At 37.9% G+C, this 15,570-nt stretch overlaps 1 protein-coding gene across 2 annotated transcripts in view; it reads left to right on the forward strand.

Annotated features, from left to right (window-relative positions):
* LOC126457487 (plasmanylethanolamine desaturase) overlaps positions 1 to 10,969 on the forward strand; it is a 72,578-nt gene extending 61,609 nt beyond the window's left edge. For both annotated transcript variants that reach the window (XM_050093785.1, XM_050093784.1), the window contains one exon: positions 7,663 to 10,969. In XM_050093785.1, the coding sequence (XP_049949742.1) occupies positions 7,663 to 7,923 (261 nt within the window). In that variant the 3' untranslated portion in view covers positions 7,924 to 10,969. The remainder of the gene's footprint in view (positions 1 to 7,662) is intronic.
* The last annotated feature ends 4,601 nt before the right edge of the window (positions 10,970 to 15,570 follow it).

A 15,570-nucleotide genomic window follows, 5' to 3' on the forward strand; every position in this document is an offset into this window, starting at 1 on the left:
TATTTCGTACCACTGTGGATCATCAACAGTGTCTGTTCTTTCAGACATGCAAGTAAATTTAAGAATGTCTGTATTTTCCTTAATTTAAATCCAGTGTTTGGGTAATTTTGTACATATTTGTTTGTTGCTGTTTGTAGGAGTGATGTGCACTGTAGAAAGTACTGCTGAGTGCCTTTCTCAACTGTCTATGGTTACAAAAATTTTGATAAGAGCCTGGGCCTGTGATCATCATTGTAAAAGATGGTGAAAGACTGCAGTGGAAACAGCTGCTTGTCATGCTGACATGTCACCATCTCATTTTTTTCTACGCAAGTTCCATCTCAACTGATTAACTGACTTCACAAAATACATACAATAGTATCAACAAACAGCAATGATGATGCAGTAGTTATGCCCAGGCAACACCAAGGTGGAGGGAACAAAGCACAATGGGCCAAGGAATACATTCACTATTCATCATCATTGAGGAAGCTGTTAAGAAGTGAAAGGTGCCCTGACTAGGTTTGACCTGGACAATTATTAATTAGACATGGCATGGATTCTGCATATTCAGATTGTGTGACATATGGCCAGAGGAGAGGAAACACTTGAGCATATAGTATCACACTTTAACATAAAAGCAGGGAGCACAACAAAGCCAAGTGTTAGTGTAGTTATTTCTTTTAAAGATTCAACGTAGACAGTAATGGATAACAACTAAAGTCAGGCCTCCAACATATTACTCAGGGAATAACAGCAGACTCATAGAAGACCTGTGACTGATGGTGAAGAAGTGAAGAAAAGGCATCAGATAAGCAGTTTTGAATCTCACCAGCCTACAACAGAGCAGGCAAATAATACACAAAAAACACAGACTAAATCTGTGACAAGCTAAGCATAATTTGTAATTTTTTTGTAGTCAGTATTATTGTGCATAAGATAAACATGAACATAAAAACTAATGCTACTTTAGGATTACTTAGCTACAGATCTGCATTGGCAGTTCAGAATAATAACCAAATCTGGATATTCAAATGAGGGTTATTAAATTCAGGAAAGTACCCTAGGGGTACAATATTTGATTTATATCCAGAGACTGACACTTAATGGCAGCTAGGGAGAGGATTAACTCAAATTTCCTCTACTGTCATCTGTTCTATAAATTTTATCTCTGTGCCAGAGTCCTTAAGATGCTTCTTTCTATTCAAGAATAATAAATAATCCTTGTTCTTAAGTATTATCCTTTTAAAAATGGATACTAAGGATTGTAGAAACAGTCAGCTGTCATACTAAGGCCCTCGTCAGACGTAAAAAAACTATCACACAATCACAACTCACACACATGACCACTGTTGCCTCTGCACGCTAAAAGCTGACTGCGAGTGCAACTGAGGTAAGCAGCAATCTTTGCTGAGCTGGGTAGTGGGGGAATAGAAGAGGTGTGGGGTTGTGAAGGAGAGGGATAGCAGGTTGGGTGTGGGAAGATGATAGTGTTGCCTCTGGGAGTGTGCAGGGATGTGGTGGGAATAGGATAGGGCTGTTAGGTGCAGTGTTGGGGGAGGCTGCACTGGGAAGGGGAGGAGGGGAGAGGCAAAGAGATGTAGTGAAGGGAAAAAGACTATGTAAGTGTGTTGATGGGATAGAAAGCATATGTAGTACTGGTGTTGGAAAGGGAAGGGGATAGGCAGGTGGAGGACAGGGACTAGTAAAGGGGTTGTGGGTGAGGAAGATTGGGGGGGGGGGGGGGGGGGTTGTTAGGGCAACAAGGGAATGCTGCAGGCAGAGTTCCTACCTGTGGAGTTCAGAAAAGCTGATGTTGGTAGGAAGAATCCAATTGGCAAAGGCTGTGAAGCTGTTGTTAAAGTGAAGCATATCATGTTTGGCAGTATGTTTAGCAACTGGATGGTCCAGCTCTCTCTTTGCCAGTTAGCCAGTCAGTAGCCATCCTGCGGACAGACAACTTGTTATTTGTCATGAATATGTATAATGCAGCACAGTGGTTGTAGCTAAGTTGTCAGAGAAGATGGCTGCTTCTACAGCTGCCTCTGCCTTTGACGAGGTATGAAATTCGTGAGACAGAACTAGAGTATATGGTAGTGTAGACAGAACTAGAGTATATGGTAGTGTGAGGATGTGTGGGACAGATCTTGCATCTAGGTCTACGAACAATGATATTGCTTAGGCTCAGTGGGTGGGACTATCACTGTGGGAGGGATGAGGTAGATAGTGGGATTCCGTTTTTCATTCCAGGGCTCTATGGGAGATGGTTGAAACTCTGGCAGAGATTGTGATTCAGTTGCTTCAGTCCTCGGTTGTACTTGCTAATGATATGGGTGCACCTTTGAAGCTGGACAGTGACCCAGTCCTGTGTACTGTTACTGCATCATTGCCTTGCTCATGTGATGCTCTCAGATGTGCTCACCATCAAATTATTCATCTTTGGCTGCAAGCCTCCTATTGCCACTACCCACCTCAGCAAAGATTACTGCTTACCTCAGAGCCTGGAGATGACAGTAGCCATGTGTATTAGTTGTGGTTGTGTGAATGTGTGATGGACTTACTCAGTCAGCTGAATATTTCTAGCATTCATTTTGATTGTGCACACAGTGCCTGCTTTGTGGTGAGTAGCTCTTCACCCTTTCCCTATTACTGTTGTTTTTGTTCCATCGTGGAGTTTGCCATATTATGCTTACATTTAGTCACATCTGAACTGTGGAATTGCATGCTGGGGAAACACTCAAGCAGCACTCAGAACATTGAAAATTCAGGAGGAGGCCATTAAAATAATAGCAGCAAGTGAAGTAAGGGAACTGTGCAAACCTGGCTTCATAACACTTAACATACTTCCATTACCATACACATACTTAAAAGAAACCATTTTATTTTTCAAAACAAACATGATAGACAATGACAAAAGTTTGCAGATGAAATGGTATGTCCATGACCATAACACCAGAATCAGCAAAAACTATTATACAACCTATACAAACACCAGAATTTGTCAGAGGGGTGCATTGTAGATGGTATTGAAACTTTTCAGTAAACTCTCTGTAAAAATGAAAGCTATTGAGGATATAGTTCTTTAAACAAACCTTCTGATCATATTTACATTTTGACATTTTTATTAGTGATTGCATAGATACGTAAATTACTGTGTACAATGTCACACATTTATTTGCTTTACATATTGACTTCTAAAGTTATCATAGATTCATTTTTCATTGTGCAGTGGAGCATCCACTGCTAATGAAATTTCCTGGCAATTGAAATTGTTTGCTGTACCAGGACTTTTACCAGGGACCTCTCCCTATTGTGGGCAAGTGCTCTACCAACTGAGTTACCCAAGCAAGAGCCACAATCCGTCGTCACAGCTTTACTTCTGCCAGTACTACATCTCCTACCTTTCAACCTTCACAGAACTTGCCATGTGAAACTTGTAGGACTAGCCCTCCAGGAAGAAAGGGTACTGCAGAGACGTGGCTTAGCAACAGACTGGGGGGAAGTTTCAGAATTAATTTTTCACTGAACTTATGACTTTGCCTTTTGTGAGCAAGTGCTCTACCAAACAAGCAACCCAAATATGACTCACAACCCATCCTCAAAGCTTTACTTTTGCTGGTACCTTGTCTTCTAGCTCCAAGCACTTGCCAGTAAAAGACAAAGGTCCCAGTTTTGAGTCTAAGTACGCCACACAGTTTTAATCTGCCAGGAAGTTTCGTATTGGCATACACTCTGCTGATGAGAGAAAATTCATTCTGCAAAAATATCCCACGTGGTGTGGTTAAGCCATGTCTCTTCAGTATTATTTCTTCCAACAGTGCTAGTCCTTTAAGTTTCACAGGAGAACTTCCGTGCAGTGTGGAAGGTAGGAGATGAGGTACCAGCTGAAGCTTAGATTAGATTAGTTTTCATTCCATAGACCCGTGCTGAGGAGATCCTCGTGGATGTGGAACATGTAATTTTTTTTTTTGGATTGGTTGTGTGTCACACATTGGTAGCACAGTTGGTAGAGCACATGCCAGTGATTTAGTAAGGTCCTTGGTTAGAGTCTCAGTCCAGCACACACTTTTATCATCATCATACATTTAGTTCATGTAGTCTACATTATATATTTTTCTCTTTGTGCATAAAAAATAGTGCACTTGACTTGTCTGATATCTGTAGCGTAACATGTTATCATAGATAAAAAAGCCAATAAATAAATATATGTAACATAATCTATTAAGGTATTAGTAAGTATTGTTTGTATTTCTATGTGTTAATATAGCTAATGGTTTCTGTTATTTTCTGTTTCATAGCCACTGTCATTTTTACCACAATGTATGTGCAGCATTTTTGTGTTATTTTCTTGTATTAACTCTTTAAAGTAAAGTGGACTTCTTCTGTTTGCTGTTCAAAGTCCACTGTCTTTATGTAAAATTATTTACTATTTGATTAACATTCTGTTATAAGTCCCATATCTTTGTGGAAGGAGAATATGTTGTCTGGGCTGCGATAAATTAATGCCTTTAAATATCCTTGTATGTTTAGCTTTAAAGTTTCTATAGCTAAAATAAAGCTACGATCAAGTTAAAGATTGATTTGATGATGACAGTGCTTTACAAGGCTTGATCGTATCTGAGACAGTATGCCACTGCCTTCCTCTAACCTTGCAAGTGATTTATCCAGTCAGCTATAGAGGATCTACAGTGTAAATAGACTCTAAAGCATAGTGCAACTTGGCATTTTCCATGTATACAAGTCATTGTGAGAGATCAAAGATATGATAAATGACAGGAAGAAATCCTTGGAATGTAGAATTTGTAATCTGACACATGGGTAGCAAGTCTGTAGCAGCTAGAAAATTACATGTTGCTTATTTGTGTAATTCGTTAACTGTCTTAGCCAGAAGACAGTTCTTAAAGTGAAATTCAGCATTAAATAATAATTACCTGTGTGGTGCTAATAGCCAGAGGTCCCTACATTATACATAGCATACCTTTTAACTTTTGTCCTGTAAAATTTACCTTCCATAACTAGTGCTTGTACCCTCCCCCCCCCCCCCCCCTCCCCATCTGCCCCCCCCCCCCACACACACACACACGCCCCCCTACCCCCAAGGCTACACCCAGAAACTTATTTCATTTTCTGTTTATTACTGTCACAAATTTGGATTTCCATTCGTTTGTTCACTGCATATTTCTAGTACAAGCGTGATGAGCTAGGATTTTTCAACAATTTCTCCCTCCCTTTATTGCCATTCCAGACTTATTTAGCTCTCACATAAGCACCATTTGTTTCATTGTTTATTCATCCCACATTTAGAATAGTTTTGTCTGTGTAATTTTCACCACAAGCACATGGGTATTACTCAGCTTAGCCGTGGGTCCGTAGAGGGTGGTATATGTGACGTACAGTATGACTGGTCAGCATTTCCACCTGGAATTTGCGAGTGTAAGTTGGACCTTCCTTGATCCGTCTTGGTGGGCCGTGTTGTCAGATTTCCTACTACCTGTGCGTGGTGCAGCTCTCGTAAATGTCATCCCATGCAGATTCTTCATTGGCGCATTGGATGTGTCTGTTGGTGGAAGCTAATTATCTGGAATTGCTGTTGGTCAACTTTGGGGTATCTATTTACTTGAAATTAACATTCAGAATGCCATAATATCACTTTTATTCCTATTAGATCAATAATGAAACACTCATGTCACAAACTACTCGTAACCGAGAGCATGGCTACCATCGAACAAAGTAGGAAGAGCTCTTAACGCCGACTACCGACATTGGCGCGCAGTCTGTATCTCTCACTAGTTTCGTCATAGTTCGTGGATTTCCGATCACATTCGTACTTACTAAGATATGCATTTTTTGATGATGAATGGGTGTGAATTTTAACAAGGCAAAATTATGTTAAATAGTTTTAAACATCCAGAGGCCCCTCCTAGTATCTGATAACATAGTTGTTTTCCTTGGGTCGCACCATGTGTTTGATCTTTGGTAAAAATAACAATATCAATATCAGTCATTACCTGTATTATGTGTGATCTATTTTTTTTCCAAGTAAGGGACAATTACAGCCAGCCTCTTTAGATTTCTCGTTATTAGAGTTCTCCTCCATCTATTTTAGTTCCTAAAAGCTTCATTAATTTACATCTTACTAAAATTGCTTTTTCTGACTGCATGATTCAGGAAAACCAATTTGAACTCCACAAGCTAGCCTTTACTGTGTATATAGATTTGTTAACACAGTTTTGTTTTATGCTGGATTGTGAAAACTTTTTTCACAAGTCTGTGTGTAGGCTTACAGTGCACCACAGGATGACAGAGTGACCCTTCTCATTTCCCTTTAGGGGGAGTGTTTTATCTTCCAGTGCAAAAGTGAACTGTCTTTACAGATGTTAAACCTAGAGTCTGAATTTGAGCACTTAAATCAGATGTTCAGAAAACAGTATTATGAAAAGGATATATTGCTAGTCACCATATAGTGGAAATGATAAGTCACAGATGCACAACAAAAAATACTATGAAAAACTTAAGTTTTCAACCAAAAGGATGCCAAACATTGTGGCCACTTGTGCGTTTGCACGTCGTCTGTTTATTTGTTGAAGGTCTTTTTGGCCGAGAACTTGTGTGTTCGGCAGCTTTCTTGTTGTACCTATCTGTGACTCGGCATCCCACTGTATGGTGAATATACCGAGCGAGGTGGCGCAGTGGTTAGCACACTGGACTCGCATTCGGGAGGATGACGGTTCAATCCCGCGTCTGGCCATCCTGATTTAGGTTTTCCGTGATTTCCCTAAATCGCTCCAGGCAAATGCTGGGATGGTTCCTCTGAAAGGGCATGGCCGACTTCCTTCCCTGATCTGACGAGACCGATGGCCTCGCAGTTTGGTCTCTTCCCACAACCAACCAACCAACCTATATGGTGAATAGCAATCTATCCTTTTCTTAATGTTGTCATTATTCCATCCTACATTTCCCATTATTTGATATGATACTTTCAGAAGAATAAGTTTGAACAAAATTGGAACTCATTTAGATGCTGGTACTAAAATTGAAGGGTATAGTCAGATGGAATGGAACATACAAGATTCCTTCTGTACATCTTGCACACTGTGTTGCTACGTTCATCAAAGTAGGCCACATACTACAAAGGTGTGTCTTGAAACTGGGATTATAACTGCCACCAGAGATTAAATATGTCATGACCCCTGAAAGACTACTTTGGTCTCAGACCAGCAGAAGAGGGTAACTGCACAGAGGAACTGTTGACCAGACAGTACTAACTGTGGTTGAATGCTGTGGTGATTGCATATGGAACACAAAATAGAGAGAAATATGTAAATCTGCAGTAGTAGAGACCAGCTTGAGAAAATCGAAATGAAATTGTGGCCCATTATGGAAGAATGTAGTAAACGTGGAGAGGTAAGCTAGACTGCATGAAAACAGGTGTAACAGATATGGGAATAGGGGATCAGCATGCAGTTCCCATGCCTCCTTTGTCCTGAATGATTAAGCTATAAATATCCTGCTCACCCTACCGTATTTAAGGATCTTCAGAGAGAGAGAGAGAGAGAGAGAGAGAGAGAGAGAGAGAGAGAGAGAGAGATACAATCTGTATTAGTCTAATGACTGCACTTCAAACTTTAAATAAACTAATGTAGAATTAAATTTGTATTTTCATTGATTTGTTATTATTTTCAGATCCACAAGTGGTCACATACATACTTTGGATTGCCGCGTTGGGTTGTTCTTTTACAAGAGTACCACATAATACTCCCACGAAGACATCATCGGATTCACCATGTTGCACCTCACGAAACCTATTTTTGCATAACTACAGGGTGGCTTAACTGGCCATTAGAGAAGATACGTTTTTGGCAAATGTTGGAGTGTGTAATTGAATTCTTGACTGGTTGTAAGCCGAGAGCAGATGACTTTAAGTGGGCACAAAAGAGAACGTGAGGTGAAACACTGGGCTTGTGCCTAGACTTTTCTCAGGAGAAAGATCTTTGTTGAACATACTTTTATACCTACTAAATACAACATCACTTTTTTTAAGTTATGCCATTTTTTGCATCTGGAATCTCACGAGGATGAGTCTGGAGCTTAATGTTTGGTCATTTGTTCCCAGTTTTTTGGGAACTAAATTGAAGAAAAACTGTTTGCCCTTTCTTCCCTGAATGTGTTGACTTTATGAACTGTAATTAATGAATCAGTGAGTGTAACAAAGGAAATGGTGGTTAGTTTTGTCTAACCAAACTACTTTTATTGCTCTGTTGTAAATATATGAAATATATTAGTACGCCACCTGGAATTGATAAGGCAGTATTCGAAGCAGATTATGCCTTCAGGGACCAAAGGGTAAGGTGCAGCACAGCATTTTTTTGGATGTAAGTAGTTCTTAATTATAATTTTTACTTTTATATTGGTGACTGAAAGCACTCAATAGAACTATAACAAATTTAGTGAAGTGATGATAATTGCGCATGAGCAGAGTTGTGCCCTTGTTTAAAGGCCAAAAAGACTTTCACGTACAATCGCTTTTGTAATTACATATACATATATATTTAATAATAACAGAATTTTTAAAAATGAGATGTGATGTGGCTGACTGAGAGCAATTAATGCAATACTGTTCATGTTGGTGAAGATGGTTTGTTGAATGCTTGGTGTTTTATTTTTTACAATTGACGTATTTGAAACTGCAAACCTGCGCAAGAGTATAAGGATGCCGGTGACTGTTCAGCGTTTTTTGTGGAGGTTGTTATGATAGGCTCGTGTATACAGTTTTTTTTATTGTCAATTGCTTGCATATTTGTATCTGTGACAAAATTAGAAGCTTAATCCAAAGATTATTTTAGATAAACTATAGTACGTCATCATTTCATATTTTTTATTACATACCATGTTTCCAAAACATCACTGTTGCTTAATAGTTTATGTAGCTTTACTTATTTATACACTTAATTACTTATGGCTCATAAACTGCCTTATATATAAACTCTTTCATCGATGGTGCTGCCAGGAGTAGCTTGTATGGATCTACACATCGAGTGCATAACTAATCTATTTTTGCAAGTTTTAAAACAAAAACTGTGCTGGTTGTGACTGCAAAAGTTAAAAAAAGCTTATGTTTGATTTCATTTCGATGGAAACATTGTTTTCTTGCACATAAAATTGTAAAAAAAAAAAAAAAAAAAAAAAAAAGCATCTGACTTGTATTTTGATATGAAATTGATATGTGCCGAGATTGAAGGTAACATAAATTCCATACCAATTCCTGTAGGACTTTAATGTGTTGTGAATGAATGGGTTAATGAAGAGTTGAAAATTTGAAAGTGCTCTTTTCTTATTCTTTTCTTCTTTTTTTATTTATAAACAAACACCATGGTATTGTTGCAGTCTTGTATCTACAAATACAATCAAATGTTACCTGGCTGTGCAAGATTGATTTGTCCGTAATTGTAAGTACTTGTTTTCATAGGTATGACAGTTGAAAAGGTGTACTAACTGAATTGCTATTTGCCACATTATGAGGCTGTACGTATTCTCATGTGTGTGTGCGTGTGTGCATGTTTTATACCAGAGTGCCCCAAGCTAGTCAGCTGAGTACAAATTGCTTCTTGTGAGACCTGTCGCCTCAAGTCCAAAATAAAATGTAGACTATGAGATAAATTAGACTAAGTGCCTAAACAGCACACTGCTTTGCTACAGTCATTGTAGTTATATAACACTCATCCATACAGGTTTATGTATTCTGTAATTATGTGGATTATGTTGCTAAGATGTGCACACCTTGAGTCATTTTGTGACAACTCTTGCCTATTCACTGGGGCATCACAAAAATAAGCAAATCAATCAAAGAATTAAGATATTTTTAATTTCAAGAAAGATTGAATGGGTCAAAGGTTCTTGAAGGGAAGAAGAAGAAGAAGAAGAAGAAGAAGAAGAAGAAGAAGACTACTACTAGAGAATTCAAGGACAAGCCTGTGCGTAATGTTGTTTTGTAATGGTAGTGGACCCATTGAAGTGTATTACTGAGTTCTTGAATGATGTGGAAATTGTCTGTGCATATAATCTGGAATAAGTCTGGGCAAGTAGTTGAAAGATTTGGTTTCTAATCAAAAATATCAGTGTAATATACTTCCATTTTATCTTATTTAAGTCAAATATGTGTACACATCAGTGACTGCTTATGTTTCCCAAGATTTAAAACACAATCCATCTCCTCAATAACCTCATCTCTTTCTTCATTACATTTTCTTCTGCTTGAGTTCATAGAGCATACAGACTACTGATCCCATGCTGTAAGAAAATTGAATATCTTTGCTGCAGATTTCTTCCCTCAATTCTTCCCTCTTCTTTCAATATTTTATGTAGAAAAGCTACTCACCAGTGTGTGTTGTTGTCCAGCACACCTCCCCCCATCATTACAGTGTTGTTTCTGGCATTTCATGTGATTAATCTGAAGCAGTAAGTACTTTTTGTTGGCTACTTCTTGATATGGCTTCAGGGTAAGACTACAAAGGGTAGGTCTTACGAAACATTGAAAGAGAAGAAACATGTGATTCGATTATTACACCTTTATCAGAAGTGTAATTTACTTCTGTTGTGTGCAAAGTTTAGTTTGTGTGGCCTATGATGTATGCTCTAATGAAATGTACTTCACATTGGATGTTATCATTTACTCACTATACATTGTGGGGTAACTTTTTTTGTATCATTAATTTGTGCAACTAATTGTGAAAATGATGGGTTTCTCTGTAGCCTAAAGTGAGCAGTGGTATTTTCACAAGATTTTGGAAATAATTGAAAATATTAAACTGTGAAGTTATTTGATAGCAATGTCTGTTAACTGTAATTTGGTTTCAGGAGTTTTGTGAAATAATTTATCTGTTCTTGTGAATTTTCAGATTATAGCTTTGATACATTTTGTTATTTCTTTCCTTGTTGTGTGAAGTTATTTGTGTACAGCGTGAATAAATTTTTCATGCGCTTGCTTTGTAAATACAGATTTCACATTGCAATCACTGCGTCATTGAAAAAAAAAAATGGTCGTTTGTTATTCCTCTTTCCTAAATGTCGTGTGTGTGTGTGTGTGTGTGTGTGTGTGTGTGTGTGTGTGTGTGTGTTTTTTTTTCTGGTTACAGTGAAGTTATAGCTCAGTGGCATTGAATGTAATTTATCAGGACAGCCACAAGTTTCAATCATTTTGTTTTATTTTTACCGGTTTCACTGTATAATTTTACAAGAGCATCATCAGAAACTCAGGAATTTAATATAACAGTGTGTGACAATATGGAATCTTACATTGACATTAAATAACATATTTCATTTACAATACGGTAACTTCAACACTTATAAAAATGATAAATTGCTACTTGCCATAAAGGTGACATGTTGAGTTGCAGACAGCCACAGCAAAAAGACTATTATACAGTAAGTTTTTGGCCCAAGCCTTCTTCACAAAAGAAAAAACACACATTCACACAAGCAAGCACACGTCACACACAATGACCACTATATCTGGCCACTCAGACAACATGGTAACTTACATTTTAAAAGACAGATGTTGGCTGATTGCATTGCTGGCACCGGAGATTAAGTTTGGTGTACAACTGTGCTTGCAATCTCAGTGGCAGTGTGTATCAAAGGTAATGTAGTATTATTATTGAACAGGCTATTTTTCTCGATGTATTTGTAAATATATTTTGACAGATATCATAGCACAGTGAAAGTCTGTCCAGTAGAGAAATGACATTTCTATATATATGGTGATAAAAGTAGCAATTGAAATGTAAATTGCTATTTCTAGTAGCAATGTGAATTTTGTAATGTAACCAGCCAACTACTGTATTCTAAACATAAATTTCCATATTTTAAATGAAATATGTTCTGTATCATCATGCTTCATTGTATTAAATTCCAGAGTTTCTGATTATGTTCTTGTAAGATTATAGAGGGAATCTGGTAAAAATAAAACATACTGATTGCGATTTGTGGCTGTCCCGATCAACATAATTTCAACGGTCACTATTTCCCCTGGCACTATCTGCTATTACTAGACATTGAATATGTTGTATATGGACTGACATTGTTTGTGTAGAAAATCAGTTAATATATTCTTATTTAAATAAATTTTTTGATAATTGTTTACCTACAACTAACTAAAGCACCACACTTAGTGTACTGCAATTATTATCAATATCCATATATAGTCTAAATAAGGTCTCTGTATTTTGACACAGCATGGTCTTTACTTTGTTGTGACTTGTTAAATGTGCAGCTTGCATGTATGAAGCTGGTTCCACTGATCTGAACAAGTCATGGTTGTGTACTTGTAGTGTAGACTGTCAGTAAGGTTATTGAAACACTGAATAGGAATTCAGTGAAAATGAATCAGTTTAAAAGTTCACTTTGCAGGTTATATTGTAGTTACTGTACTGGATGTGACCGATTGAAGTTTTCAGAACTTGAGGTTTTATAGAGGGTGACATTTTGAACATGTTTCCATGACCAAAAATGAAAAATGGAGTATCAGTAGTGCTGTGAGATATTTTATCTCTCCTTCCGTCACATGGTATGTTACTGTGGCAGATGGAAGGCTAGTGTGTCTTAGTCAGTGTACAGTTGTCTTCTTGTCATGTTGTTTCACTGCATGTCTGTACTTGCAGATTGTCTTCAACTTCTGTGAAAACAGTCTGCCTTCGTGAAAAGCAGTTATACATTTGCAGAACTTTTGATAAACGTTTGTGTTACGGACAAGCCTGAAGAAGTACCTCAATAGACAACTTCCTAGCAAACCAATGCTCACTGCTGTTGATCATAGACAGAGCTAACAGGACCTGTGCTTGGGGAAAAATATCAACCCTGTTTAAGGAGAACAACATAGACCCTCAAATTTGCAGAGTTACATGGAGCTGCCAATCCAAAAATGAACACACATGCAGTGATCCATGGATTTTATGTCAGTCACGAGAGCCTTTGGCAGTTCCTATATGGTGAGAAATTAAATCCATAATGGAGCAGTTAAAGCTGGGGGACGGCCTGAGCTTTAATACAAACAGTACTTCTGACAGTTCTTCAGTTATGAGTATGTTGCCATCCCCAAATTTCCAGAATTTTTTGTGGTTACTGAAGGGTCATGGTTTCATAACAGGACATATTTCTAACTCCTGTAGTATCCTTGTATGAGCTGTTGAAAATTCACACACTAACTGTATAAGAAATTACCAGCTGTGGTTCTCAGTTAAAATTTGGAGTGCAATTTTTGGACACTACAGATTGAGTTGTGCATGATATTTGAACTTGTAGAGAAAATTCTTTTGCAGTTGTATGCTAGTATGTGGTACCAGTATGACATTATCCCTACACACTGCTGTCCTTAGGATATCTCACTGATGTTCATAGACAGGGAGTAATTGGGAGGGAATGCCTGGTAATGCACTGCATATGCATGCAGAAGCTGCACGAGTAGCAATTGTTCCCCATCCCTCATTTTTTTCCATGACTCAGCTTCACCAGGTCATCAGTTCTCACACTCACCTTCATGTGTGTGAGTGTTATGTGCGAGGTAACAGGTGCCTGGTCCTTTCATGTAGTTAAGGTAACATGGCAAAACTGATGGGTCTTGCAGATATTGCAGTGAATTTCAGACTGGGATTCCTTTTCAGGCATGGAATTTCTGTGATTTCCATGGAGAAAGTAGATGCTGTATCCCAGCAATTCACAAAGTGTTACCACTGTGACTGTAACTGATTGTGCATAATCAGTATAAAAGTGAAGGTCGAGTGGTGTTGAAGATCATTGATTTAACTGTGGAGCTGTACAACTTGTGTATATGAATACCCAATTACTTAGTTCTAATGTTCACTCTGTAGCTGAATTCACATTGGCAGAAACACATTTTGGGCAGAGTAGTTGGAGAACATTGACACTGAAGGATGTGACAGCTGTTGATAAGTAGCAGCTGTAATGGTGTATAATTGTGTGTGTGTGTGTGTGTGTGTGTGTGTGTGTGTGTGTGTGTGTGTGCGCAGCAGTTACATTATTTAATATATGATCTTCTCTTTGTGAGATATTTCACAGAAAAACGATATGATCAGCATATGACTGGTTTATACTTAATACCCTAGCCAAAATCAAATGTGCATATTGGTGAACACACTTTCAGATTAAGTGTAAGTGACTAAAATTCCTAGGATTCTTCTGGAAATGTCTGCCAGTTTAAATACTGATGTTCTTGTAAATTCAAATCGTTGCTTAAACTGGTTTATATTTCTAAGAATAAAATTGTGGGGTTCTGCACCAAGGAGAGCAATTTACATTCATCTGCCACTGTTTATGTAGGCTTGAATTTCACCCTTTTCATCCTTGTCACTGCAATGCCATTTGTCATGTCCATTGTAATGTGATTATTTTGGAGATGATCATATATAAGTTGCCCACCTTACCATCAGATGGAATTGTGGCTGACAGTTTTCTAATGTTGCGTACCTGGCACAGAGTTAAATAATGGTTTAGTTTGTTGTTATTCCATTCAGACAAAGTGGAAAAAGGAATATAAAATACCTACTTTTCAAGAGCACTGGCAGATCAAACCTGGGGATGTATGTGCAAAAAATGTAGGTGCTAAGTTCTCTATATTCTGCACATGGCTTAAATTAATGGTATAGGAGACATTTTCAAAAGTAACCACTTCTACAGCCGCAGCTAAGGAAATAAATGGATAACAACAGGTATTAGAAAGTCTTCCCACACATTTAGATTTCTCAAGTACTATACTAATCTACAGTTTCTAGATTACTATCACAAGTGTGTGTGTGTGTGTGTGTGTGTGTGTGTGTGTGTGTGTGTGTGTGTGTGTGTGTTTCTGTATATAGGAAGTTACTACTTGCTGCAGTAAATGGATAAAATAATATTTAAGGTAGAAAACATAAGCAAAGTAGTGCAGGATGTCAACAACTAGAAAAGATAGGTGCAAGTATGACAACATACTAATCAAAGATGGGAGTAGAAAAATAGAAAATCCTCAGGAAATGGCAACTTTTGTAAATTTCTGTTTCTGTAGTATTGTGGAGGATTTGTGGAGATATCTTACTAAAACACATGTAGCACCCACAATGACTTAACACAGCAAGCACAAAGATGTTTTCCACAACAGAGATTGAAGTTAGGAAGACAATACAGAAATTAAAAAAAAAAAAAAAAAAAAAGGGGGTTGAGCAGGAGTAGCTGAGGTTCCAGTCTGTTCTGAAGGCAGGCGTAGACAGCATACAAGACTCATTAACAGCCATAATGAGAGTCCTTTAGTTAAGTATTGTTTCAGAGTACATAAAGCATGCAAGAATTGTGCTCTTACTGAAGAAATGTAATGCAGAAAGTAACAAAAATGACAGGGCAGTGTCACCCATGTCTTCATTCTCAAAAATAAGTGAATCAATCATGAGGGATAGACTAATAAATTACATGGATAATACTACGGCCCCTCTAACAAAGCACAGTTTGGTTTCTGAAGTGGAAGAAGTACAATGTCGGCTATACAAAAGTGGTTCTTGAAGCTTCTGACTAGGATGACTGTGTTAGTCCAAGGATTCTGACACCGTTGAA

The sequence above is a fragment of the Schistocerca serialis genome, chromosome 2, assembly GCF_023864345.2.
Source record: "Schistocerca serialis cubense isolate TAMUIC-IGC-003099 chromosome 2, iqSchSeri2.2, whole genome shotgun sequence".
Lineage (NCBI taxonomy): Eukaryota > Metazoa > Arthropoda > Insecta > Orthoptera > Acrididae > Schistocerca > Schistocerca serialis.